At 36.6% G+C, this 26,518-nt stretch overlaps 1 protein-coding gene and 1 pseudogene across 1 annotated transcript in view; both read left to right on the forward strand.

Annotated features, from left to right (window-relative positions):
• The window catches only part of CD96 (CD96 molecule), a 91,059-nt gene that overhangs the window by 39,627 nt on the left and 24,914 nt on the right, over positions 1–26,518 (forward strand). Inside the window, exon 8 of the mRNA XM_039856828.1 lies at positions 6,431–6,523. Coding sequence (XP_039712762.1) covers positions 6,431–6,523 — 93 coding nt within the window. The remainder of the gene's footprint in view (positions 1–6,430; positions 6,524–26,518) is intronic.
• LOC120598236 (uncharacterized) lies at positions 13,306–13,424 on the forward strand (annotated as a pseudogene).

Below are 26,518 nucleotides of genomic sequence, written 5' to 3' on the forward strand. Positions count from 1 at the left end.
TAAAAATCCTCAAATTCTTTCTGAATCACTAAAAACATTCAATTATATATAGCATATGTACTTAGAAATAGATAATATATGAGACATAAATACCTTGAGGACAGGGGCTGTATCATAATGATTTTAGCATCCTAGTTTGAAGCACAGAATCTGGCACATAGAAGATGTTTATGACTTGAAAATCAATATGTAGGATCATTCTACTTATTCTAACATTTGGTTAACCAGAATGTTAACTACTTTGAACCAGATTAAATAATGTAGATTTTACCATATAAAAGATGTGAACAAATATTTCAACAAATACAGTGACAACAGATGGCCTATTAAAAAAAAAAAAAAAGAAGCTTGTAATGACAACTGTCAAATATGCATATATAACAGTAAAGTAAAATCTATAAAACTTTAACAGATTTGCAAGTCATCATTAAACTCTGCAGGACTATTAACATCTTTTACCACCTTCTTATTTTCAGAAATATTATAGTCTATAACATACTCATAAAAACCAGAATAATTTATGAGGGAAAGTTTTGTTTTAAAGCCACAGTCTGCATCTTGGGTCCTTCCCAGCTCTGTCACAAATGCAGGTGATTGGTTCCTAGGATCCTTGTATGTAAAAAGGTGTATGGCTCACTGCAAATCTATTCTCCACTATTTAGAAGCCAGTGCCAATCTGATACTAGGACAATGGCACCATCCCTGTAACTCTGCATTGTCCTGCGAACTTAGAGTTAGTCATTTAGAAAATGTCATGGTTTTACAATACAATGTCTATACTCAATTTTGCCTAATTCTTTAAAAAATAAATACATCTCCTTTCTAGAAGGCTAGACATAGTTAGAGCTGCAGTCTCGGAACAGTGTAAAGGTGACTGGTTCTCATATAGATTTCCAATAGCTTTAGCAGAATCAAGGACATGCACTAAAGACCAGACAAGCTCAGATTCCTAAGGAGAACCCTATGCCCACCATGGGCAGAACTATATTTAAAAAAACAATATTTTCTGATGTTAAAACTAGGCTTTTTCTTTTCATTTTATTCATTTATTTATTTGTTTGTTTGTTTGTTAGGCGAGGCAACCCTTGGTTGACCTCGCAGATTGCAAGGACCTTGTCAGCTTACAATCTCTTTTTTTTTTTTTTAACTCCTAGCACTTGGTCTTAGGTGGTCTCCCACCCAAGTACTAACCAGGCCTGACCTGCTTAGCTTCCGAGATCAGAGAGGATCGGGCTTGTTCAGGGTGGCATGGCCATAGACAAAACTAGGCTTTTCTGTTTGTTTGTTTAAAGACAATTTTTAAGAGCAGTTTTAAGTTAACAGCAAAATTAAAAGGAACAGAGATTTTCCACGTACTCTCCCCTCACATGTGCATATTCACTCCCATTATCAACATCACTCACTAGAAAGGTACATTTTTAGCAAGGATGAAACTACATTGACACATCATAATCACCCAAAGTCTATAGTTTACCTTAGGATTCATTCTTAGCATGGTACATTTGATGAGTTTGGACAAATGTATAATGACATGTACCCATAGTATCATAGTATCAGATTATTTTTCTGCCCTAAAACTCTCTGTGCTCCACCTATTCGTCTTTTTCTCGCTTCACTCAACCCCTGGCAAGCTCTGAGCTTCTTACTCTCTCTATATTTTGTCTTTTTGCAGCGTTATGTCAGAATCATACAGTAGGTAACATTACAGATTGGTCTCTTTCACTTGGTAATATACACTTAGGGTTCCTCCATGCCTTTTCATGGGTTGATAGTTCTTTATTTTAGTGCTGAATAATATTCCATTGTATGCATATACCACAGTTTATGTATTCATTCACTTACTGAAGGACATCTTGGTTGCTCTCAAGTTTTGGCAACTGTAAACAATCATGTGCAGGTCTTTGTGTTGGCATGAGTTTTCAACTGCTTTAGTACATGCCAAGGAGCACAGTTGCTGTTTTGTACTGTAAGAGTATGTTTAGTTTTCTAAGAAATCACTTAACTGTCTTTCAAAATGGCTGTACCATTTTGCATTCCCACCAACAATGAATGAGAGTTCTGTTCCTCCACATCCTTGCCAACATTTTATATTGTCAATATTCTGGATTTCAGCCATTCTAATAGTTGTGTAATGGTATTTTATCATTGTTTTAATTTGTATTTCTCTGATGACATATGATGTGGAGCATCTTTTCATATGCTTATTTGACATGTGTATATGTTCTTTGGTGAAGTATTTGTTAAAGTCTTTGGCCTATTTTTAAATCAGATAGTTTGTTTTCTTACTGTTGAATTTTGAGTTCTTTGTGTTTTGGATAATACTACTTTATCAGATAATAATACTTTATGTGTGATTTTTAAATATTACTCTCTTGATCTATGGCTTTTCTTCTCTTTCTCTTGAACTGTGCTTAGTTTTAAGGTCAGAAAATAATAAATTTTCTTAGGGTAATATGGAAGAGCACTGATTCTGATACTCAAAGCATACCATAATTCCAATAATAAGATAGTCCTGGATCTAGTATAATTTTAGGCTCTGAGCAGATGGTTATTTTTAAATTTTCAAATGAGTCTTTATCCTTTATGATGAAATATTAAAGACAATAAATCTTGAAGAGTCCAGTGTCCTAAAATTATAGCTTATACTCTGGTCACATTCTGACATATGTCTTTGTATCATGTATCCCTATTTGTTGTAGTTCATAGGCATTTACTTCCAAACATGCTTTCTCTGCCTGTGGTAGTACTGTGGGATGCTGTATGAACTCTGGAGTAAACTTCTGATGACTTATCTAAGAGTCATTGCCTTATCAAGCTATTATTTTTGACAGATATTAAGACAAAAGTACAGAGGAAAAATTTGTCAAGTGCTAAAGCAGAGAAATTCTGAGAATATTACACAGCAAAAAGCAGTTTCAGTGAGAGAAGGAGAGAATTTTTTGCTCCTTTTTGTTCTCAAAGAAGAGTAATAATGTTAAAAGGCTGCAAAGTAACAGCCCTCTGATGTGCTCCCTGTCCCACCAACCCCCAGTTTCCCAGGAAGTCTAAGTACTTAGTAATTCTTATTCTAGAAAACTCAGAAAGGAAAAAGGATCAGTGTAAGGGTGATCAGTGGCTTATCGAGCAGTTATTTGAGTACCAAAATCTACAGATTCCTGTGATTCAACAGTAAATTTTAAGAAAAGAAAGCTCTTTCCAAAAATATCCTATCCTGCTAGCCCAGCTTATCAGAATGTCTGAAATTACAGTAATACAGAGTCAATTTTTTTTTGATATATACAAGCATTTATTTGTTTCTTTCTTTCTTTGTGTTTTGAGGTGAAGGGAATGTTTTGTTTTGTTTTAATCCAAACATTGAGTACAAATACCCGCTCTGGTGGGGAATATCCTGGCTGTCTTCAGCCTTGACAGAGATTTGTTTATTAAATGGCTTTCCAACCATAACAGTTAAGATCAAGACCTTTGGGATAGAAAGAGAGTTAAGTTGTGCAAGTGAGTGCGTGTATGTGTCTTTTGGGGTGTAGACTGAGGATTACAAAGGAATAACTCAATAATGGGATGAGAGGAACACTGAATATTGAAGAGGGATATGCCACACAAATCCTGTTTCATGATTTTCTTCATACCCATGACTAATCCTGGGGATCCTGAGAGTATCAATAAAGAATTTCAATATGCATATTCATCAGCCAAGGATTTTGTTAAAATGCAGATTTTGATTCAGTAAATCAGGATGGGAGTGCTAAAGAGTGCCTGAGATTCTGCATTTCTAATAAGCTCCTAAGAGAAGCCACGGACCATAATTTGAGAAGCAAGAACCTAGCAAGCCCTGGGGTTTGCTTCATTTCTAGGTGGATCAGCTACAGGCTGGTTCAAGCTCTGAGGAAGCCCTAGAATTAACCCAGCTGCCCCATGGGAGAGACACATGGTCCTTGCTCCTCATGAAAGTGCTCCTGAGGACCCTGCCAGGACCACTGCAGAGTGGACACACTCAGGAATGAATGCAAGTGCTTTCGACCAGCAGCTCAGCCCCTGACAACATTATGGTAAATGAAGTTGTCTGAAAACTGGATGACGTGTTTCTGCTAGTACTGCTTTTGAGTCTTGGGAAACGATTTTTTCCTATTAGGTTTTACCCTCTCCTTCTTACACTCCCTGAGTTTTGTTTTGACCAAGGCAGAGTTTCTATTTTGCAGGCCAGTCTGAAACTAAAAAGATATTTTTGGCTTCAGGTTTCATCTTGAAAGCTATGTATTACTTTTGTCAGAAAGCAAAGAGTTCATCTCAAAATGCAAATCTCAGAGTAATAACTTTCTATTGCACTTTGAGGCTGCCTGACTCAAGAATCCCTCTTGTTACAAAGATATTTGGTGATGAAATATAGCAAAATAACATCTGAAGATAAAAATATTCAATAATTGAAAAATAAATGCTTTCCATTGTGGAAATCCAGGATTGAACATAACCTATCAACATATTCTGTTCCAAGAGTTGGCATATTTTTCTGTTTTTATTTGCCAGGTAGTAAATATTTTATGTTTGTGGACCATATGGTTCCTATATCAAATACTCAGCCCTGCCATGATAGTACAAAATCAAGCATAGACAATATGTAAACAAATGGGCGTGGCTTTGTTCCAATAAAACTTTATTTACAAGCATCGATGATGAATGGGATTTGACTTGCGGGCCATAGTTTGCCAACCTCTGTTCTAATAAATCTACAAAGAAAAACACCTAAGTATTATTTTTTCAGGTCCATGCTCCAACTCATTAAGGGTATTAATTTGGAAGATGATGTTTCTTATGCACCATTAGTTAGCTATGTACTTAAAGCTGATCTTCTTTCTTTCAATATTAAGAAGGAATTTGTAGGCATTTGTTCATCCGCTTGCATAAAATACAAAAGTACAAACTGAGGAGCAAAACAATTACTTCTCTTGAAGAGCATACTTGATGAATAATGAGGCCTTTGCTAGGGTAAACACTGAGGTCTATAAGCACACCACAATGATCCCTAGTCTTTATGTTTGAGGAGGTCAATTACAGGAGGTTTGGGATGGGAAAGAGTTCGAAACAGCATACTCGAAGACCAAGAAGTCATGGAGAGCATATTGTGTTTGAGAAACTGTGCTGAACTATCTCTTGTTAGATAGGGGATATGATTTGAGAAAGATGTATAAGATAATAGGCAGAATTAGAAAGTGAAGTTAAGGGATATAATAGCAGGCCAAATCATAATCGCTAAAGAGTTCAAAGTTATTTGGGATGGCACGGGAGAAGAAGCTGGTCATTTTGCTGACATATTCATTTATTCTCCATATAACTACTCTCATCCTACACCTCCCCAGAGATTAATAACAAAGAATCATTTATATGACAGCAAGTCAGAGCCAGCTGTTAGTGCCACCTACAGCCAATGGCAATAACAACACTATCAACAATGAGAATAAAACATAGATGCATCCAGATTACAAGAAGAAATTCTTTCCAATATACTATGTGATATCAAGTGACAGAAATAATACATACTTTTATCTTAAAGTAAATTACAGAGTAGAACCAATAGTATAATTTGTAATTAAATATCCAAATAATTGACATCTGGTATGTGACACAATACCCAATACCATTCTATCTAGAAAATCACAAAGTCCTCTAGTCTCAAAATTACTTAATCATATTTAATACACATGTTCTTAAAGTCAGTAGATCCTTCCGGCATTTGTAAATTGTTTTATATTTCTAGTAGGAATATTTTACAGTAAAATAATGGAGGCTTTAAGGAATTGAAACGAATATATAATATGATAAGTAAAACAATGTATTCCCCACACAGAGAGTTCAAATGTAGCCAAACAAAAATTTTATGACAAAAATAAACACTTTAGAAAGAGTATAATACCATCAATCTTAGGTTCATTGGTGTTACAACCAATTTGATAGTTGTATCATTGTTTCTACTCTTGCTGATAAAAAAAATTATGGTATTATGAATTTGTAAACTGTACGAATACTTTTCAAATGGATTTATGATTTGTAAACTGTAGGGTTACTTTTCAAATGCTTCAAAATATTAGCTGCTACTATTGTTTTATCAGGTCTTGGTTAAATGTCACTTTCTCCAGGAAGTCTTCTCTGACCTCCTAATCTTGGTTGGTACCCTTCTTTTGCATTCTCGTGGCACCCTGCACTTACACTGTAACAGCACTCAACACAGTGCTTGGCTACCTACCTATTAATCAGGCTGTATGCTCTTTAAAGATGGCTCATGTTTGCCATGCACCATAATATCCCAATACCTTGCCTATAAAAAGCCCTCGGTAATGATTTGTTAGATGAATAAACTAAGTTTTTTAGGGGGACTAAGTCAACACTTTATCTTTTTATTACAATATTTTTGTTCATTATAAATATTTCTTCCTTTCAGGCTCAGTGGCCCCTCCAACAAATCCTGCATTAAATTTTACAGAATCTACCCTTGACATTCAACCTTCTTCAGCCAACAGCATACCTCCTACAAGTAAGAATGTTTTCACACTGTTTTAATTTCCATGAGCTATTAATCCTTTAACAAAGCAGATTGATAAAGAAAAAAAATTCAGAAAATTTGTATGATCCATGGCCTTTTCTAATCTATGACATTTTAGATAAACATAGTAAGAACTATTCTCATGGTTTCTACGAGTTAGGAGTTAGCACAGCTTCCGAAGCCCCTCATTTCAAGCTGTGACAAAATCAGAGTAAACAAATATTCAGTGAGTTCAATTTTATATTTATTATTAAATAGGTTAATAAATTGACTATTCTCCCCCATAGCTGTGTTCTCAGTGAGATGTTTAAGAAATTGGTTGTAAATGAGGATCCTGTGGACCAGAGGTGAGTAGATAGTTTTAAATTTAAATTTGCTCTGGTTCAAATTAATTTAGACCAAGTTGACTGGTGAGGACTATGAATTTAGCCTCTCAGTGGCATTATTAATAGCGGAGGTCAGGCTGGGTGAGTGCTTGTATGGCAAAGCAATAGCAGAGTCTTTCAGAAGTTGGCATTGATGCAACAAATCGTAAATTCCCATGTTCATGGCCTTTGTATTTAAAAAAGAACTGTGGTGGCTTTCTCTAATACACATACACAATGTACATTCTATGCAGAGAAATAAAGTTTCATTCTTATTTAATTAAAACTATTAATTTTAGCTTAAAATGAGAACTGAAAATGGAATAAAACAAAAGCAGTTGGTAGGGATGAACAATTTCTTTAACCTGTAGCCTTTGATATATAGCCTGCAGTCACTGTCACAGATTGATACCTCAGAAAATGAAGCATTTGGCAGAATGAGAAATGCCTACAAATCTCCCATTAGAAATTTTACATCTGATTTTTTCTAGTTCTTAAAGTTTTGTAATTTTCTTTTTTTAAGCTTCTTTTTTTTCATTCAGCAACAAACCTTAGCAGATTACTATATTCTTCATTTAACAAATATTAGCGTATTCAAAAATAATACCTCGAATCTCTATAGTACTCTATGGATTATTTATTCATTACTGCATAACAAATTACCCCAAACTTAGCTACTTATAAGACGTATATTGTGCCAATGGTTTCTAGGGGGTCAGAAATCTAAGAGCAGCTCAGCTGGTCATATGGTTCTGGTTCTTTCATGAGGATATAGTCAAGCTGTTGGCTGGGACTTCAGTCATCTGAAGGCTTGACCAGGGCTGAGAGTCCTGCTCCCAAGCTCAAGCCTTTTGGCAGGAGGCCTCAGTGCCTCACTGTGGTGCTGTCCACAACGTGGCAGCTGGCTTCCCCCAGACCAAGTAATTCAAGAAATAGGGTGACCAAGACTAAAGACACACTGCCTTTGTATGATCTAGTCTCCAAAACTCTACATCATTTCTTTTACTTTATTCTGTCTGTTATAAGCAAGTCACTAAGTCTAGCTCATATTTGGAAGGAGGAGAATTAGGCTCTACTCTTGAAGGGGAGAGTATCAAAGAATTTGTGAAAAATTTAAGCCAGCATATCCAGTCATTTATAAAATGTTTGCACATAAAATACAATGTACTTTGATCTTCTTTATTATGAGAGATAGTTGGAGCAAGGATTATCATTCCCAGATGGGAGCTGAGAGCCTAAATGATCACATGACTAGAAAATGGCCAAGTTAGTATTCATACCAAAATCTTCTAACTCTAAATCTAGTTCTCACCACACTGGATACCATGTTTTCTTCAACCGGTCTAAACTACTCATGAGGACAGGGAGCATATTTGTTTTTCTTCAAAGCACATACCCAGTACAATGTAGGAAAGCAAAAAAAAATCTTAGTTGAATAAATGAATAAATAAAAGAATTAATGAGAATAATGTTTCTGGCACTATGTGGATATTTAATAGACTCTATGGTGTTAAAATATGATAATTTGTTCCTGCCTTCAAAAAGTTTACAATGTATTTTGAGAGAAACGACATGCATACATGAAAATGATAATTCAGAATTGTAAAGTGAAAGGTGCTGCATCTCAAGGAACGGGACAGATCAGTAAGTCTCAGGCTTTGAGCAAAGAAGGGTCCCTATGGGTTCATGGAGTCAGATATTACCTAAGAGAGTTGAAATAAGCTGAGCTTTGAAGTGTGTACTATATTTATTCGACTCATTTGAGAGCTTGGAAAACATTCTAAACAAATAGAACAAAGTAAGCAGTTGTGCATTAGCAAGGATGCTCATGGGAATTTGAGAAAATGTTAATAACTAAGCTTGGGTCAGAGGGGTGGGATTGCATAGCAGAGAAGCAGAAGCGAAGATTACAAAATGTGAAATAAAGAGAGCCTTGAACTCCAGCCTAAGGATTCTAAATGATGTCCTTTACGAAATGGGCAGGGACCTCTCCCATTAAAATCTATATTTTAGAAAGGAAATGACATAATTCATTCATCACACATTTATTGAGCACTTGCTATGTACCAGATACACTGCTGGAGTTGCAACAGTAAATAAAAGAGAAAAAATAGCATGCCATCACAACATTTACATTCGGCCAACTAAAAGCAGATATGAATTTCTTCTAGCTGAGTTTTCTATGGGGTTAGCTGACTTATATTACATGTATTCATCAGACTAAACACCATTCTTATTACTGTGAAGAAATTCAAGGAAAGGGAAAGGAGAGTTGTTACCCTTAAGAAGCCTACAGCCTATTACAACTCCAGTATTCAAAAAAAAAAAAAAAAAGAATGCTACCTGATCTACGATCACACTATGACGATGTAGTTGGGAAATTCCTGGAGAATCAAAAGACCTCCTTAAGATAAGTCTCACCGTGTTGGACTTCAGAATTATTTTTGAACAATTGTTCTCACTAAAGAAATTTCAGCGAAGAGACAGCAGTGTCTTTCAGAAGTTGGCATTGATGCAAACAAATCATAAATTTGCCCTCCCCCACACCTCTCAGGGACATTTGGCAGTATCTGGGGACATTTTTGATTGCCGCAATAGGAAAGTAGCAGGGAGGGTGCTACTAGCATCTAGTACGTAGACGCCAAGGATCCTGCTAAACATTGTACAACACAGGTCAGGGCAGCCTCCACAACGAAGAATTATCTGGTCCAAAATGTCAATAGTGCTGAGGCTGAAAAACCCTGCATTACATCAGGCTCAGATGTAAGAGTAGCTATTTCTTCCTTTACAACATCTCAACCTCTGTCAAGATAGTAACAATAGATTATGTCTGGAACAATTCTCAGTCTAATTTTTTCATGTCAAAAAAATGCTAAATCAATGGCTGTTTATATTTAAATAAAATCTTATAATAATAACTGAGTTACAACTGAAAAATAAAAATTTTGTCTTGGCAAGCTGGAGGGAAATTGTGAAATCACAGGGTGACTGGCTAACTCAGAAGCTGGTAGGGTTCATCTTTGCATGTTCTTTTAAGAAAGGAAATGAACAAGATAGAACATGTCATAGAAACCAGCTGAAAAAAGCTATGATTTCATTTCAAATTCTAAGATATAATGAACTATACAATTCAGTCATAATTATTCAGCTACATATTTTGCTGCAAACATCCAATTTGTATTCTTTTTTCCTTAATGAAAGGATATTTTTTAAACTAATTGTTGACTAAAATGAAAAAAATATTCTTTAACTGGAGGAGAACCTTTTAACTCATTACAAACTGCAGGAGTTACCCAGGGAAACCCAGCTCAATTCAGCCTGAACTAATTGGTATTTGCTGAGTCCCAGCTGCATTTCCTGTCCTCAGAAAAGACATGAGGCTGACAAGCTAAGTAGCGAGATGAAACAAGCCCACATGGAACAATCAGACACACCTGACAAGTCTAGGGTGACACAATGCTGGCATAACTCAGGGTTTCTCTTGCCCTAAAGAGTGCCCTGTGCCTTCTAACTACTGGCTACGAATCAGGTACAGGTTATTTATTCAACGACAAATAAAGACCGAGTGCCTACGACCTATCAAGAATTTTTAAGATACTGGGATACAGTGACAGACAAGACCAGCGATGCCCCAGTTGCACAGTTTACGATTCAGCAGGGCCTGCCGCTTGCCCAGCCTCCCGTTTCACTACCCACTACCCACCTTCCTATTTTTAGGTCTGCGCATGACCTTTGGGCCTGATGACACTGATTTTTATATCAAGCCCTCTCCAAAAACCTGACTAATCTCCCACAATCTGGATATTTCTATTCCTGGACACTTTGAGTAACCATTGGCCAGCTCTCACACCTGATCCTTGGCAAGTGGGGGAATCAGACACTGCAGGTACAGACTGAAAGAAACAGTTGCCCAGGGTATACAGTGAAACTGCTGATTTATGAGGAAGCATGTCGGAAAGGGGCGGGGATTAAACTGGAAATTATGCCACTGGATGAGATTAGTTGAATACAAATCACAGGAGAAGCAGATCAGATCAGTTGTAGGTCTCAATATTGGGTTCTAAAATTAAGGAGTTCTCAGAGAGAGTCTGCAAAGCACTGAGAAGACTCTGGTGAAGTGTTTGTGACAGATCTGTTTGTGACAGTTTCTGATACTTTCACTGGTCATACCATGCCTGTCTTAAAGTGTCTGGACACCTCCATTGTTGTCTGATAGCTTCCACCTTTATCATATATATCCAGGCACCAAAGAGTAAGAAAAATAAGTGAGTGCTGGGGGTGGGGGGAGTGGAATCAGAGAAATCTGCACAAGGGATCTAGAAGGAAATATAGCTCCAAGTGGAAGAAAGATGAGAGAGGGATCTTCAGACATTGGTTTTGAGAAAAGACAAAATAAATGAGTGCGGGCCATAAGACAAGTAGGATGAGTGTTGGCAGTGCTTGTTGGGGAGGGAGCAGCTTAGGTGAGGTGGAACCAGGCGAAGGTGAGCTTAAGTTAATGGACTGTGGACTTGGGCTGTGATCTGAATGTCATTGAACAGCCACTCTGACTTTTTGAGTATGTAACTAATGTGAGTAGAACAGAAGCCATGTGCATGGTAGATAGTATCAGCAAGAACAGGGAGCAACAAGACCGAAGGATACGGATTTCAAGGGATTTAAAGTGATGATATTCTGAACTAGAATATGCGTATGTGGAAATGGAGAGTACTGTAACAGGAGACTCACCAGGGTTGCTGCCTATACTTGAGAGATAAATAAAGGGTTTTTAAAAGACTATTGTACAAGGGCCTTTCATTTTTTCCTAGTAATTATCTGAAAAGTTTTACCAATTGCCATGATTATATTAATAGTACTAAGCAATAATATTAACAATAATTGTTAATATTTGAGTGCCTCTGTTGTGCCTGGCACCATTCTAAACTAGTAAATGCATCCCCTTATTTAATCCTCTCAACAGTACTAGTATAAGAACTATTATTATCTTAATTTTACAGATGAAGATACTGAGGCACAGAAGTTAAATAACTTATACAAAGTCATGCAGAAAGTGGAAAAGCCAGAATGAAACCCAGGTAGACTTTAGAGGCTGAGTTCTATTGCCTCAGAGAATACTGCTCAATAAGTTATCTTTAGACACTGAATAAATCCCTTCTAATGTGATACTAGTATAGTTGCTATAAAAAGGTTGACATGACAGCTGTGACTTCTTTCCCTTCTCTGAATCAATGTTTTCTGAGAAATGCAGCCTCCAAGAAAGAGGCTCACTTAGAAGGAATTAAATTATAGGTTATATTACAGTATAATTCTTATTGCCCAGCGATACATAACAGAATCCATACAAAACTACAGTTTCTCCCTTTAATCCTAGAAATTCTGATCATTGCATCTTTCTTATTACATTCACGTGGGGCACATGTTACTGATTGTTAAAGAATTTCTCATTTTTTTCCTTACTTGTCACCCATAAGTCAAAGGTAGCCTTCCTGATGACTAGTTTATTTTTGGTATTTGTTTATTCAGTTTTCTCTCCTTGGGGTGAGGTACTTCTGGGGAGTAGCTATTGTACGATGCAGTCTTCAGTTTATTTCATAATTACCGAGTGTCTACAAATGCATCACATGATGTATGATGAGCTCTGTCCTGCTTCCCCCAAGGGACTCTTGAAAACTTTCCTAGACCAGTAACACAGCAATACATGTAATAAGCACATGTTCCTCCAAACAATCTGCATCCCACGTGAAAACAAGGTCTTGTGCAGAGATTAAGACATATCTCCTTTAAGCTGGCTGGAAGGTCAATATTTCTATCTTATCTTCACATTGGGGGTTCTTGAGACAAACTCAAATGTTTTTAAATACTGTTGATGGCCTATATTCTTTTAAGTGTAGTTCTCCAGTTAATGTTGCTTTGGGTTTAAGAGCTCTTTGTGCTTCAGGTGAATTGATGGAATACAATTACACATTTGCCAATGAGACTAGGTAGCTATACTGATAGATGATATGTTAATAGAATAGAAGGCCAGGTGAAATATTACTATTTGAGAAAATAAGTTATATTTTCAGGCTCAATTTTACATAGAAATAATGCAAAGTCTTGGATAATTGATTTTGACTAACTAAATCACTCAAGTGTTGGCACCCTGAACTTACAAATAACTTTTACCTTTGTAGGTAGTTAAAAAAACTAGACTGGGTAGGTTAGCAAAAATTCATTTTCTTTACTGCATCATTCCCTGTCCAAATGAGCTCTATTGAATAATTTCTTCTTGGCCTCTAAAAGAAATTTCAGGCAGATTCCTTGGCTTTTTGGGAGTAATATTCATATAATAAATCTTGTCTGGTCTTTTTTCAGTCACAAAGCCAGACCATGTCTATAATTAAAAAGTCTTGTCAAATGTAATGTCAAGTCTACGGCCATGCTATCCTGAATGTGTTCGATCTCATCTGATCTTGGAAGCTAAGCAGGGTTGGGCCTGGTTAGTAGTTGGATGAGAGACCACCTAGGAATACCAGGTGCTGTAGGCAATTAAAGAAAAAAATGTAACGTCAAAACTCACAAAATTTAATTCAGTCCAGAACTACTCCCCCTCCTCCCTTCCCAAGTCTGCTATGGAAGCCTGGGATGTGAGATGTGTGCTTTATGTCTGCGGGGGGAGGGGAAGGGAAAGGTAGTTCACAGCTTTTTGATTTCCGGGCTTCTTCCTCTTTTTCACTCCTAGTTATTGACTTGGTCTTCTCTTTGGGGATCAAAAGGTAGGAAAAAAGGGAGGGAGGTAAGTAAAGAAAGACCTTTGTCAGTCTGGCTATAATCGAATTTAGGTGCCCTTTGGATGGGGAGAACAAAAATTGTCACCTTAACCTCACGGGACACTAGCAAATCTATGTGGCCTGGGTGCAGATCACATCTCTCCTTCAGTTTTCTGATTCTTCCCTTCGTGCAGCCCTTGAGCATCTATCTGGAGGTCTCTCCAACTTGAGTGCTTCTTTGTTTCTCTAAGTATTCTTCCTGAGTGAGAATCCTTTTTCTGGACTCCTGTTTTGTCTGGGAAAATATGCACCTTGGCCTCCTATTTAGGGGTTGTGCTCCTTTTCCCCAGGATGGCCATATCTCTCTTTTCTGTGTCCATTCAGCCTTGCTGACCAAGCATGGGCTCCTAACATAGCCTCTTGCCCAACTCAGGCATTGTTCCCCCTCGTCCTAACCTCCAGGACACACAGGCCAGAAGCTCTGAGAATACTGTTGGAGGCATCACACATACTGATTTCTCACTATACTACCAAGCTATAGTAATCAAAATCATATGATGCTAGCATAAAAACAGATACATAGACCAATGAAATGAAATACAGAGGTCAGAAATAAACCCTAGCACATATGGTCAACTAATTTCCAACGAGGATGCCGAGAGTACACGATGGGAAAGGATTGTCTCTTCAATAAATTGTGCTTGGAAAACTGAATATTTACATGCAAAAGGATAAAATCAGACCCTTTACTTACACCATACACACAGAAAAAAAACCTCAAAAGAGATTAAAGTCTTAAACATAATACTTGAAACTATAAAACTCCTAGAAAAGAAGCATAGGGCAAAAGCTCCCTGACTTTGGCCATGGCAATGACTTTTTAGATATGACACCAAAAGCTCAGGTAACAAGAGGAAAAATAAGTATACTATGTCAAACTAAAAAAAACTTCACAACAAAGAAAATAATCAATGAAATGTAAATACAACCTATGGACTGAGAGAAAACATTTGCAAGTCATATATCAGGTAAAGGATTAATGTCCAAAACATATAAGGAATTCATTCAACTCAATAGCAAAACAATAAATAACCTGTTAAAAATGGGCATATAAAAAAGGTGCTTAACATCACTAATTATTAGGTAAATTCAAATCAAAACCACAATGAGATATCACCTCACACATGTCAGAATTGTTACCATCAACAAACAAGTGTTGGCAAGGATGTGGAGAAAAGAAAACTTTCATGCACTGTTGGTGAGATTGCAAATTGGTCCAGCCACTATGGAAAACAATATGGAGGAGCCTCAAAAAATTAAAAATAGAACTACCTTATGACTCAGCAATTCCATTTCTGGATATTTATCTGAAAAAATGTAAAACATGAATTCAAAAAGATATATGCATCCCTATGCTCATTGCAGCATTATTTACAATAGCCAAGATATGAATCAACCTAAGTGTCCATTAAAAAATGACTGGAAAAAGAAGTGATACATATACTCAACAGGATATTGAGTATTCTATAAAAAAAGAATGAAATTTTATCTTTTGCGACAATATGAATGGACCTAGAGGTATTACGCTAAGTGCGAAAAGACAGAAAGAGAAATACCATATGATCTCACTTATTTGTGGAATATAAAAACAAAATAAATGAACAAAGAAAACAGAAACAGATACAGAGAACAAACTGATGGTTGCCAGATGGGATAGGGTTTGAGGGGCTGAGTGAAAGAGGTTAGGGGATTAAGAAGTACAAATTGATAGTTACAAAATAATCACAGGAATGTAAAGTACGGAATAAGGAATATAGTCAACAATATTGTAATTACTATGTATAGTAATTACGGGTTAGTAATCAGGTTAAGTCAGTATTAGACTTATTGGGGATCACTTTGTAAGTTATATAAATATTTAACCACTATGCCGTGTACCTAACATAAGAAATAGAGTGGTTGATTAATTAACCAGTCTGTCTTTGTCTAATTTGTGTGTGTGTGTTTTAATAAAAGCAAATAATCTAGCCCAATAATTATGTGTGTTTCCACTTGCACTGGATAATGATGTTAACAACACTCACCAGAATCTTGGTCACGTGGGTGGAGAAGAGGAGTGGGGCAGTGAGGAAGGGTAAATACCTTTAAAGTTAGCCTGAAAAGCCACATGTTATATTCAATTTATTATAGATTCACTACTCTATTCTCCCTTTTGCTCACTTTGCCTCATCCAAATTCACCTCCAACATTCTGGGGTTGATCCCAGCTCAGGGCCTTTTTACTTATTCCCTCTGCCTGGAAAATTCTTCCCCCAAAAGTCCACTGGCCCACACCCTCATCTTCTCTCGATCTTTATTTAAATGTCACCTTCTCAATGTGACTTTTCATGACAATCTTATTTAAAACTGTAGCCCCCTCTATCTCACTTCCTGTCCTCTTTCCTTGCCTCATTTTTCTCTGTAGTGTCTTTTAACATCCTGTATAATTTACTTGTCTGGCTTCTCCCAAAATAACGCAAATCCCATGAGTGCAGGGGTTTTTTGTTTGTTTGGTCATACTTCTTTTTGGTGGGGGGGTAGAATCTGATTTTTCTGCTGATTCTAGCTTCATCACTTAGAACAGTGATAACTCATGATTATTAGTAAATGCTGATAACTCAATAAATTTGGGGGGTTGTGAAGGACATTTTTTAAAGTATAAAGGAGGGAAAGATTAACAAAGGAAAGTTTTCAGAGTGAGCAGAGGAAGGCTCCCTAAAGAAAAAGGCATCTGATCAGGGCTCAAACTCTGGGTAGTTTTATGACAGGAAGCTGAGAGGTGATAGTAGGAGAAAGGCAGAGGCAGAGGCTATAAAAGGCCTTCTATTCTGGATGGTTGTATACTATTGACCATGACTGAGCTCTCCCACGGAGAAGCCCCGATTCTGATGATGCATGCTGTAGTAAGGGTAATGATATTCTACAAGGCTGCCAGAGTGGAATGAACATAGCTTTTGGTGTCAGATAGGCTGAGCATAAATTCTCGAGTCTGTCACTACTGGCTCAATAACCTGGGGCAAGTCATCTTATCTCTCTAATACTGTTTCCTTATCTTAAAAAACAGGAGCAATATTATCTAGTTTATATAGTTATGAGCATCAGATGTGAAAATGTATAAAATATATAAAGAGTCAAATGGTCCAGTCTGAGAAGGCATGTGGTCACCAAAAAGAGTCTAGCAAACAAAATTTATTTCAAAATAAACCAAGACCTTTACTTGTATTTTTTGATTCCTTGAAGGAGAAAACAAAGACTAAATCAATATTTCTTTTCTTTTTATTACCATTTTATTTTTTATCCTCCAACTGCTCACCTGTCTCTTTTATTGGGCACATGGTAGGTCCATATTAAATGATCCTTAAAATGTAAATTATTTGGAATATACTTTAATATTTCCCCCAGATTAACCCACCATTCATTTCCCTGCTTTTCCCTTCTTCTATAGAGAAAGGAACAGTCACTGGGAAGTTGGCAAGAATCTGATTTAAGAGATCTGGTTCTGCTTCGTAATGTCATGAGGAGACTTAAAATTACCTCTTATAGAATATGTTTCTGTGTTCTCCATTCAACTCAGAACCGACTAGAGCATTTTTCTGATTTAATCAAATTTCTAGTGATACTATAAAGGGTTAATTTTTAATTTTATTTATTTGTTTGTTTGTTTGTTTGTTTTAGGCAAGGTAACCCTTGGTTGACCTCACAGATTGCAAGGACCTTGTCAGCTTACAATCCCTTATTTTATTTATTTATTTATTTATTTGTTTGTTTGTTTTTATTTTTTTACTCCTACAGCACCTGGTCTTCCTAGGTGGTCTCTCATCTAAGTATTAACCAGGCCCGACCCTGCTTAGCTTCCGAGATCAGATGGGATCGAGCTTGTAATTTTTAATTTTAGTGAGAATTTTTTTTAAAGATTTGAAATAGAAACAGACTAAGAAGGTTTTGAGCCTTCTTATGTAACCTCATGGTCATTTATGAATTAATATAAACAAGACGTTTTGTACAAAGTAGTGTTTTCTCCTAAACTCCTTACTTACTAGAAACAACTCATTATAATGTATCTCTGGATACTCTCAAGATTTAATAACAATAAATGATCAAACTGAAGAAGCAATAAACAACCAGAAAACAAAATAAACAACGCTATCACTGGGTTTGGCAGGTAACTTATGTGCATAGTAAGTCATAATATAGAACCAACTATAGAACATTGAAGAGGCTTTGTTATGTAATGAAGAATAAATTTAACCTTGAAACAGAAAAGACGAGAAGCAAGTTGCCTTATTCACATACTGAAACATGTGATCGATATGAATTTTTTTTTTTACATATTTCAAGATTTATTGCAGGTTTCCTTATGATCATTCCATTCCTGAGGATTTTATTTTGATTGGAATATTTAATTAAGCAATTTTTTTAAGAAAATTATATTTTCCGAGAATGTTATTGTTACCTTTGCGTATAAATGACTACTTTCTTTGTATAAAATGATTAATATTTTTAAATTATATAAATTGATACGTCTTTAGTTCATTACTATTTTCTTCTATTATAACTTCAGACTTTGCTTCTGAAACTCTTCTTTGGTTGTACTTTTTTTATTCATATCTTCACTCTCCATCTTTCACGATTATCTCTTTTCATCTTAATCAATATGAATCTTAAAGACTTGGCTAGCGGAAATACAAATACAATTCTTTTAAAACACTCTACTAGATGTCAAGAGACAGATATGTCCTCCTACAATTCAAGAATCTCCAGGTCAGCCTCTAGGAAAGGATTTCTTTTAAAAACAAAAACGAAACAAAACAAAAACCCTTGAGGAATAAGCAGTCTTGCTGCCACAGTTAGATCACTGTCCTGCTGCTGCTGAGGCCATGAGTGTGCATTGAGACATGTAGCGCCCACGGTCTCACATGCAAGTCAGTTCAACACACAGAACAAACACTCCTTGAGGGCTTGTAAAGGCCCAGCCTGGAAAAGACAGGTAATCGCACATTACTAAACCTGAAATGTGAGACCACCCAAGGGCCTTTGACTTCCTGTGTCCTCTGCCTGAAAGCTCTCAGCCCCCTCTCCTGCCCCATTTCTTCTGCTGCATCCCTCAAGGAAGCTTTCCTGGTACTCTGACTAGCTTTCCCTCTTTCACGTATTCTCATATTTGGATTGATTTATGTAATTCTCTGGTCGATGTCTATATCCACCATGAACTTAAACTTTAGAAGAGCTGATCATTGAATCCCCATTTCCAAGCACAATGCTCGCAAGATAGAGGCTCCCAAATGCTGAGTGAGTAAATGAAAGAATGTACGTAGGGAATAGCAAGAGATAACAATGTAGAGATTATTAGAGGTCAGCTCATGTAATACCAATGGGCCTTAACCTTGAACCATGGTGCAAAGCCAAGGGGAGTGGGTGGGACTTTGTTTATCTAGTTCTTTAGATAGTTCTCTAAATGGCTTCAGCTCTGACTTCTACATGATGAAAAACTTCCATTAGTAAAAAGATATTCAATAACCTGTGCAACCTGGTACAGACCCCAGGACAAGACCAAAACAAAATTCAGCTGGAGACCAATAAGACTGAAATGACCTTCAGCTCTCTCAGGATAGTGATGCTTTTGTTCCCAGAACCTTATTGACACATACATATTCAGCCTTCAACAGACTCCACAGGCCTGTCTGTGAGAGGAAGCATAGAGCAGGCAGGCAAGAGGCAGGATTTCCGAACAGAACACATTAAATGGAATGAAATGAAAGCTTTTCTTTTTTTCTTTTTTTTTCAGTAAACCCACAGTAAGCAACAATTTTTGTCACATTATTTTTTTGACTTCCAGAAAGGAATATTAATTAGTCATCTTCATACAAGTGAAATTCCCAGTCAAGTTATCAAACTTTATCAGGATTCCAGTGATACTGCCAGAATAAAATTGCATGGAGCTAATCAGTGCCACACGATGGGCAAGCAGACTGGGTAGGGAATATGTCTGTTGCTTTTAAGTAAGAGGTATTTTAAAAGGTAACTAGTGACCGCTGAGTAGACTGAGATTTCTAGAAAACAGTAGTATAGCTTACAAATAAATATAAAGTTCTCCAAAGATTACTTACTATTTCTCTTTCTTCATCATTATTATCACCATCGTTATGCTATCACCATGGTTAAAACAATTCCTTTCCGTTTTCACTTACTAAGTCACTCAGTGAATTCAGTCGTCAGTTCTCAGAGTAAGAGAGAGGTGGAGAGGGAGGAAGAATGAATAAATGAATGAATTTATGAATGAATGAATACTGCTATTTCATGGAAGAAAAGATAAGAGACTGCAAACTGACAATGAAACTTCACATGAAGAACAGGGTTCTAAAGTAAAGAGATCATTTTTTCAATTAAGTTTATTGACATAACATTGGTTAATATAATTATGTAATTTTCAGGTGTACATTATAACTTGACATTTGTATATTCTATTGTGTGTTTACTACTCAAAGTCCAGTTTCCTTCAGCTACCATATATATGATCCCCTTTACTCACTTCACCCTCCCCCTACCCTCCTATATTTGACCGCCTTTAACTGTCTAACTACCCCCTCCTCCTCCACTCCCAGCACTCTGGTAACCACAGTCTATATTCCATGTCCATGAGTCTCTCTTTGTTTGTTCAGTTGCTGCTTTTAGGTTTATATCCCACATGTAAGTGATATCATGTGATTTTCAGCTTTTTCTGTCTGGCTTATTTCACTTAGCATGATTATCTCGAGGTCCATCCATGTTGTCGCAAATGGCAGTATTTCATCTCTTCTTATGGCTGAGTAATATTCCATTGCATATAGGTACCACAGCTTCTTCAGCCAATCATCTATCGTAGGACACTTCAGTTGCTTCCATGTCCTGGACACTGTGAATAGTGCTGCTATGAACATTGATGTGCAAATATATTTTCGGATATGAGTTTTCAAGTCATTGGGGTAAATACCCAGTAGAGCGATTGCTGGATCATATGATAGATCAATTCTTAGTTTTTTGAGGAACCTCCATACTGTTTTTCACAGTGGCTGTACCAATTTGCAGTCCCACCAGCAGTGTATGAGGGCTCATTTTTCTCCGCATCCTCTCCAACATTAGTTATTACTTGTCCTGTCGATAACAGCTATTCTAACAGGTGTGAGATGGTATCTCATTGTGGTTTTGATTTGCATTTCCCTAATAGCTAGCGATGTTGAGCATATTTTCAAATATTTGTTGGCCATTAGTATGTCGTCTAGGGGGAAGTGTCTGTTCAGGTCCTCTGCCCATGTTTTGATTGGATCATTTGTTTTCTTGTTATTGAGTAGTGTGAGTTTTTTGTTTATTTTGGATATTAGGCCCTTATCAGAGGCGTTGCTTGCAAACATATTTTCCCATTTAAATGGTTGTCTCTTTACCTTGTTGATGATTTTACTTTGATGTAGTCCCATTCATTTATTTTTGCTTTTACTTTCCTTGCCTTTGAGGTCAAATTCATAAAATCCTCTTTAAGTCCAAGGTCCTTGAGTTTAGTTCCTATGTTTTCTTCTATGCATTTTATTGATTCTGGTCTTATATTCAGGTCCTTAATCCATTTTGAGTTAATTTTGGTGTGTGGTGATAGACAACAGTCTAGTTTCATTCTTTTGCAGGTGGCCATCCAATCTTCCCAGCACCATTTATTGAAGAGGCTTTCCTTTCTCCACTGTATGTTTTTGGCTTTTTTGTCAAAAAGTATTTGCCCATATAAATTTGGGTTTATATGGGTCTGCACTCTCAATTCCGTTCCACTGGTCCATGTGTTTGTTTTGCTGCCGATACCGTGCCATTTTGATTACTGTCGCTTTATAGTATAATTTGAGGTCAGGCCGAGAGGTGCCTCCAGCCTCATTCTTTTTTCTCAGGATGGCTTTGATAATTCGGGGTCTTTTGGGCTTCCATCCAAATCTGATGATTTTTTGTTCTATTTCTTTAAAAAATGCTGATGGGATTTTGATGGGGATTGCATTAAATCTGTATAATGCTTTAGGTAATATGGTCATTTTAACTATGTTGATTCTTCTAATCCAAGAACACAGAATATCTTTCCATTTCTTTGTATCTGCTTCGATTTCTTTTAATAGGGTTTTATAGTTTTCATTATATAGGTCTTTCACATGTTTCGTTAAATTTATTCCTAGGTATTTCATTCTTTTTGTTGCAATTGCAAAAGGAATTATTTTTTCCGCTTCTTTTTCTGACATTTCATTATTAGAGTATAGAAACGTTATGGATTTTTGAACGTTGATTTTGTATCTAGAGATTTTACTGTATTTGCTTATTGTTTCTAGTAGTGTTCTTGTGGAGTCTTTAGGGTTTTCTATATAGAGAATCATGTCATTTATAAATAGTGACAGTTTGACTTCTTCGTTTCCTACTTGGATGCCTTTTATATCTTTCTCTTGTCCGATTGCACTCACCAGGACCTCCAATGTTATATTGAATAACGGTGGCGGTAGGGATAGCCTTGCCTTGTTCCTGATCTTAGAAGGAAGGTTTTTAGTTTTTCACTATTAAGTATAATATTGGCTGAGGGTTTGTGGCCTTTTTTACGTTAAGGTACTTTCCTTCTATGCTGATTTTGTTAAGCATTTTGATCATAAATGGATGCTGTATCTAGTCAAAGGCTTTTTCTGCATCTATTGATATGATCGCATGATTCTTATTTTTTAATTTGTTTATGTGGTGTATCACATTAATTGATTTGCGTATGTTGAACCATCCCTGTGCCTCTGGGATGAAGCCCACTCGATCGTGGTGTATAATCTTTTTAATATATCTCTGTATTCGGTTCGCTAGTATCTTATTTAGGAGTTTTGCATCTGTGTTCATGAGAGATATTGGTCTGTAGTTTTCTTTTTTTGTGTTATCTTTACCAGATTTTGGTATTGGGCTAATATGGGCCTCATAAAATGAGTTAGAAAGTATTGCCTCCTCTTCAACTTTTTTGGAAGAGTTTGAGGAGAATAGGTATTAAATCTTCTTTGAATGTTTGGTAGAATTCACTGGCGAAGCCATCTGGTCCTGGATGTTTACTTTTTGGTAGGTTTTGGATGATTGTTTCAATTTCCATACTGTAGATCGGTCTATTTAGATTTTCCAGATCTTCTTGATTCAATCTAGGAAGATTGTATTTTTCTAAGTACTGGTTCATTTCTTCTAGGTTATTAAAATAGTTATGATATACTTTTTCATAGTATTCTTGCATGATTCTTTGTATTGTTGTGATGTCAGTCATAATTTTCCCTCTTTCATCCCTGATTTTGTTTATTTGTGTTCTTTCTCTTTTATCTTTAGTGAGTCGAGCCAGGAGTTTGTCAATTTTCTTAATCTTCTCAAAGAGACAGCTCTTTGTTGCATTTACTTTTCCTATTGTTTTCGTTTTCAAATTCATTTATTTCTGCTCTAATTTTGATGATTTCTTTCCTTCTGCTGACTTTAGGCCTCATTTGTTCTTCCTTTCTTTAGTTCTTTAAGATGAAGCATTAGGTTGTTTATCTGGACTTGTTCTTGTTTTTGGAGGTAGGCCTGTAATGATACGAACTTTCTTCTTATGACTGTTTTTGCCATGTCCCAAAAGTTTTGATATATCATACTATCATTATCATTCATTTCTATGTATCTCTTGATCTCCCTTTTTATTTCTTCTCTGACCCAGTTATTCTTCAGTAGCATGTTGTTTAATCTCCATGTATTTGTGGTTCTTCCTGATTTCTTTTTGCAGTTGATCTCTAGTTTCAAAGCATTATGATCAGAGACTACGATTGGTTTGATTTCAACCCTCTTATATTTGTTGAGGCTATCTCTGTGTCCTTGTTTGTGGTCAATTCTTGAGAATGTCCCATGTGCACTAAAGAAGAATGTATAAGCAGCTGTTTTGGGATGGAAGGTTCTGTAAATGTCAGTTATGTCCAGTTGGTCTAATGTGTCATTTAAGGATGTTATTTCCTTCTTGAGTTTTTGTTTGGATGATCTGTCCATATCTGACAGTGAGGTATTTGGGTCCCCTACTATGAGAATGTGTTCATCTGTTTCTCCCTTTAGTTCTGTTAGTAATTGCTTTACATATTTCGGGGCTCCCTGATTGGGAACATAGATATTAATAAGTGGTATGTCTTCTTGGTGCATGATTCCCTTTATCATTATGAAGTGTTCCTCAGTATCTTTCTTTTCTGGTCCAGTCTTTGGAATGTATTTCTTGAGTTGGGTCAGCCTGGGGAAGTAGAGATTGTTTACCCTGAATCAACCTTCTTCTAGAAAGACCAAGAGAAATGGGGCAATTTTAAATTAATCAAGAGATTCAAATTGCCTGTTATTAGGGTATGCTTATATTTTGAACATCTGAACTAAACTTGGATGCCCTACTTTATAGCTTCTAAGATTACTTTTTAACACTTACCTCATGCCAGGCACTCTTCTAAGTACTTGATAGGTATGACTCCAAATCTTTGAGATCACCCTACTAGAAAAGTACTGTTTTATAAGTGAGGATTTTGAGGAAGATGGAAAAGTCTATAGAGTTTCTTAAAATCATACATAACTTAAAACTAAGTCAGGATTCAACCCAGGGAGTCTTGCTCTGTAATTCAGGCTTTTAACAGTTTTCACAATGCTTTCACAAATCTTCAAGTGCTTTGCAAATCTGTCTCCTAGACTCTGTGTACAGGTTGATGGGTCTAATATAATGGCTTCTTAGCAATCAAGAGCTCTATGGAAATCTATCTCCTTTGCAGCATTTGGCATCACTGACCCAGTGACTGGCACACAGAGTTTACCAATAAATATTTGCTGAATCGGATGGACTTGCCCTGCTCCCAGAAACCCTCAGTCACTCTGACTATTCTAACACCATATGCTTTCTTCCTGCCTTTCTGGCTCTTCCCTTTCAATCTTCTTTTCTACTTCCAGTCCCTTATATGAAAACATTCTTTATTGTTACTTTCTAGGCTCCCTCCTCTTCTCCCTGAACTCACCACCCTCGGTACTCTCAGCTACTTCAATTATTGTCTACATGCTGATGTCTCACAAATATATGCTATTTGCATCCCAGTTTCAGTCCTAAAAGTCAAACTCACATGGTCATCTCTGCTGGAATCAATGTCTCATATGCACTCAAAATCAATCTGTCCAAAATTTAATTCATCTTTGTGCCTCTAGCCACTTCTAAAACTGCTTCTCCTCTGTTTCTTCTTTCAGCTAATAATATTGTGATCCAAAAAGCTGCCCAAGCCAGAAAACTGGGAATAACTTTGACTTTCTCTCTCTTCTTTACTTTTTGTATCCAATCATTTGCCAAGCCTTGTTGAGTCCATATTTTAAATCTGTGCACAACTCTTCAGCCCCTATAGTCCAGGCCACCACTGACTTATTCTTGGGTTAGAGTATTTTGTAAGGACCAGTCAAATGTCATTTCCTCAGTGGGGTCTTTGGGATATAGCTCCTTCTTATTTCCCCATCCTTATCTCTTACTTTGCATACAGTGCCTTTAAATTTTGAATTGACTTCAGTCCTCTCTCAACTTTTTTGTTCATACTGCTTGGAACATTCTTCTCCTTGTTTCTCCTCCTTCTTGCCCCAGCTCCCAACTTGTCCTACTAATTCTTGTCATCCTTCAGACCTAGTTGATATTTCACAACTTCCAAAAGCCTTCCTTGAGCTCCTGTGTCTTGGTTCTGTTCTCCTACTCTGGAATCCCACAGTACACTGTATATTCTCTATCATAGATAGCACTTACCATCTTGAATTGCAATTATGTTTTTACTGTTGGCAAGGGAAGGGAAACAAACTACAATGACAACGAATTCCAAAATTCTATTTCATTTGTGTTTACCTGATATAGTGTAAGTCCATTTATCTTTAAGGAAAGAGCCAATGTAGGGCCGAGCCAGTGACTGGGTGCTCTGTTCCACAGTCATTCAAGAACCTAGGCTGCCAGTAACTCTTTCACCTTTAGGTTGTAACTTCTAACTCTCCCTGCATCATAATATCTGGATAGTACTTGAGGAAAGATCATGGAAGATCTTATCTTATATGGGAGATTTTATAGGCCAGGATTTTAAATGACAATCATCACTCCCACTTGCATTCTATTGGCTACTATTCAGTATATCACTACATCTAACCACACAGGAAAACAGGAAATGTACTTCACTTTATCTGTGCCAGGAAGACGAGGAATGGCTTTGGTGATCAGCTGAGAGTCTGCCACACTGACATTTATTCTCGCTAAATTGTTTATTCCATGAGGGTGAGGATGAAATCTCTCTTTCTCTTCACTTCATCTCCTATTACAGTACACACTGGGCACTCAATAAGTATTTGCTGGATAAATGAAGCTATTCATATCTGGCCTTTAAAACATTTTTTTTCTGCTTATCTGATTCTCTTTTCTCATTTTAGTTTCTCATACAACATCATCTCTCCATAGCTGACTGTATTCATGGAACTGGGGTGTAGTGTATCTTTGGTATTCATTGGTAGGCTGTGTTTCAAAAGAATTGTTGTTGATTTTCTCTATATGTGAACTACTTATAAATGCACAAACCACAATGCTAATTTATTTATTTATCCTACGTATATTTTTTCAGAGTTTTGATTATCCATATCTTCTATTTAAGGCATGACCTTTCCCAGAATAGAGATACTTGGGAAGCTGGGAAGCCATTCACTACCATCTAAAGCTTCAGGGTGAATGAGCATGCTGGCTGTAATACTGTAAGGATGTTGTTGAGAACATTGTATATATTACAGTATTCTTTCATAAAAACTGGGCAGAATTTTTTTTAATCACAGTAA

This window comes from Pteropus medius, unplaced genomic scaffold, assembly GCF_902729225.1.
Source record: "Pteropus medius unplaced genomic scaffold, Ma_sr-lr_union100, whole genome shotgun sequence".
NCBI classification, from domain to species: domain Eukaryota; kingdom Metazoa; phylum Chordata; class Mammalia; order Chiroptera; family Pteropodidae; genus Pteropus; species Pteropus medius.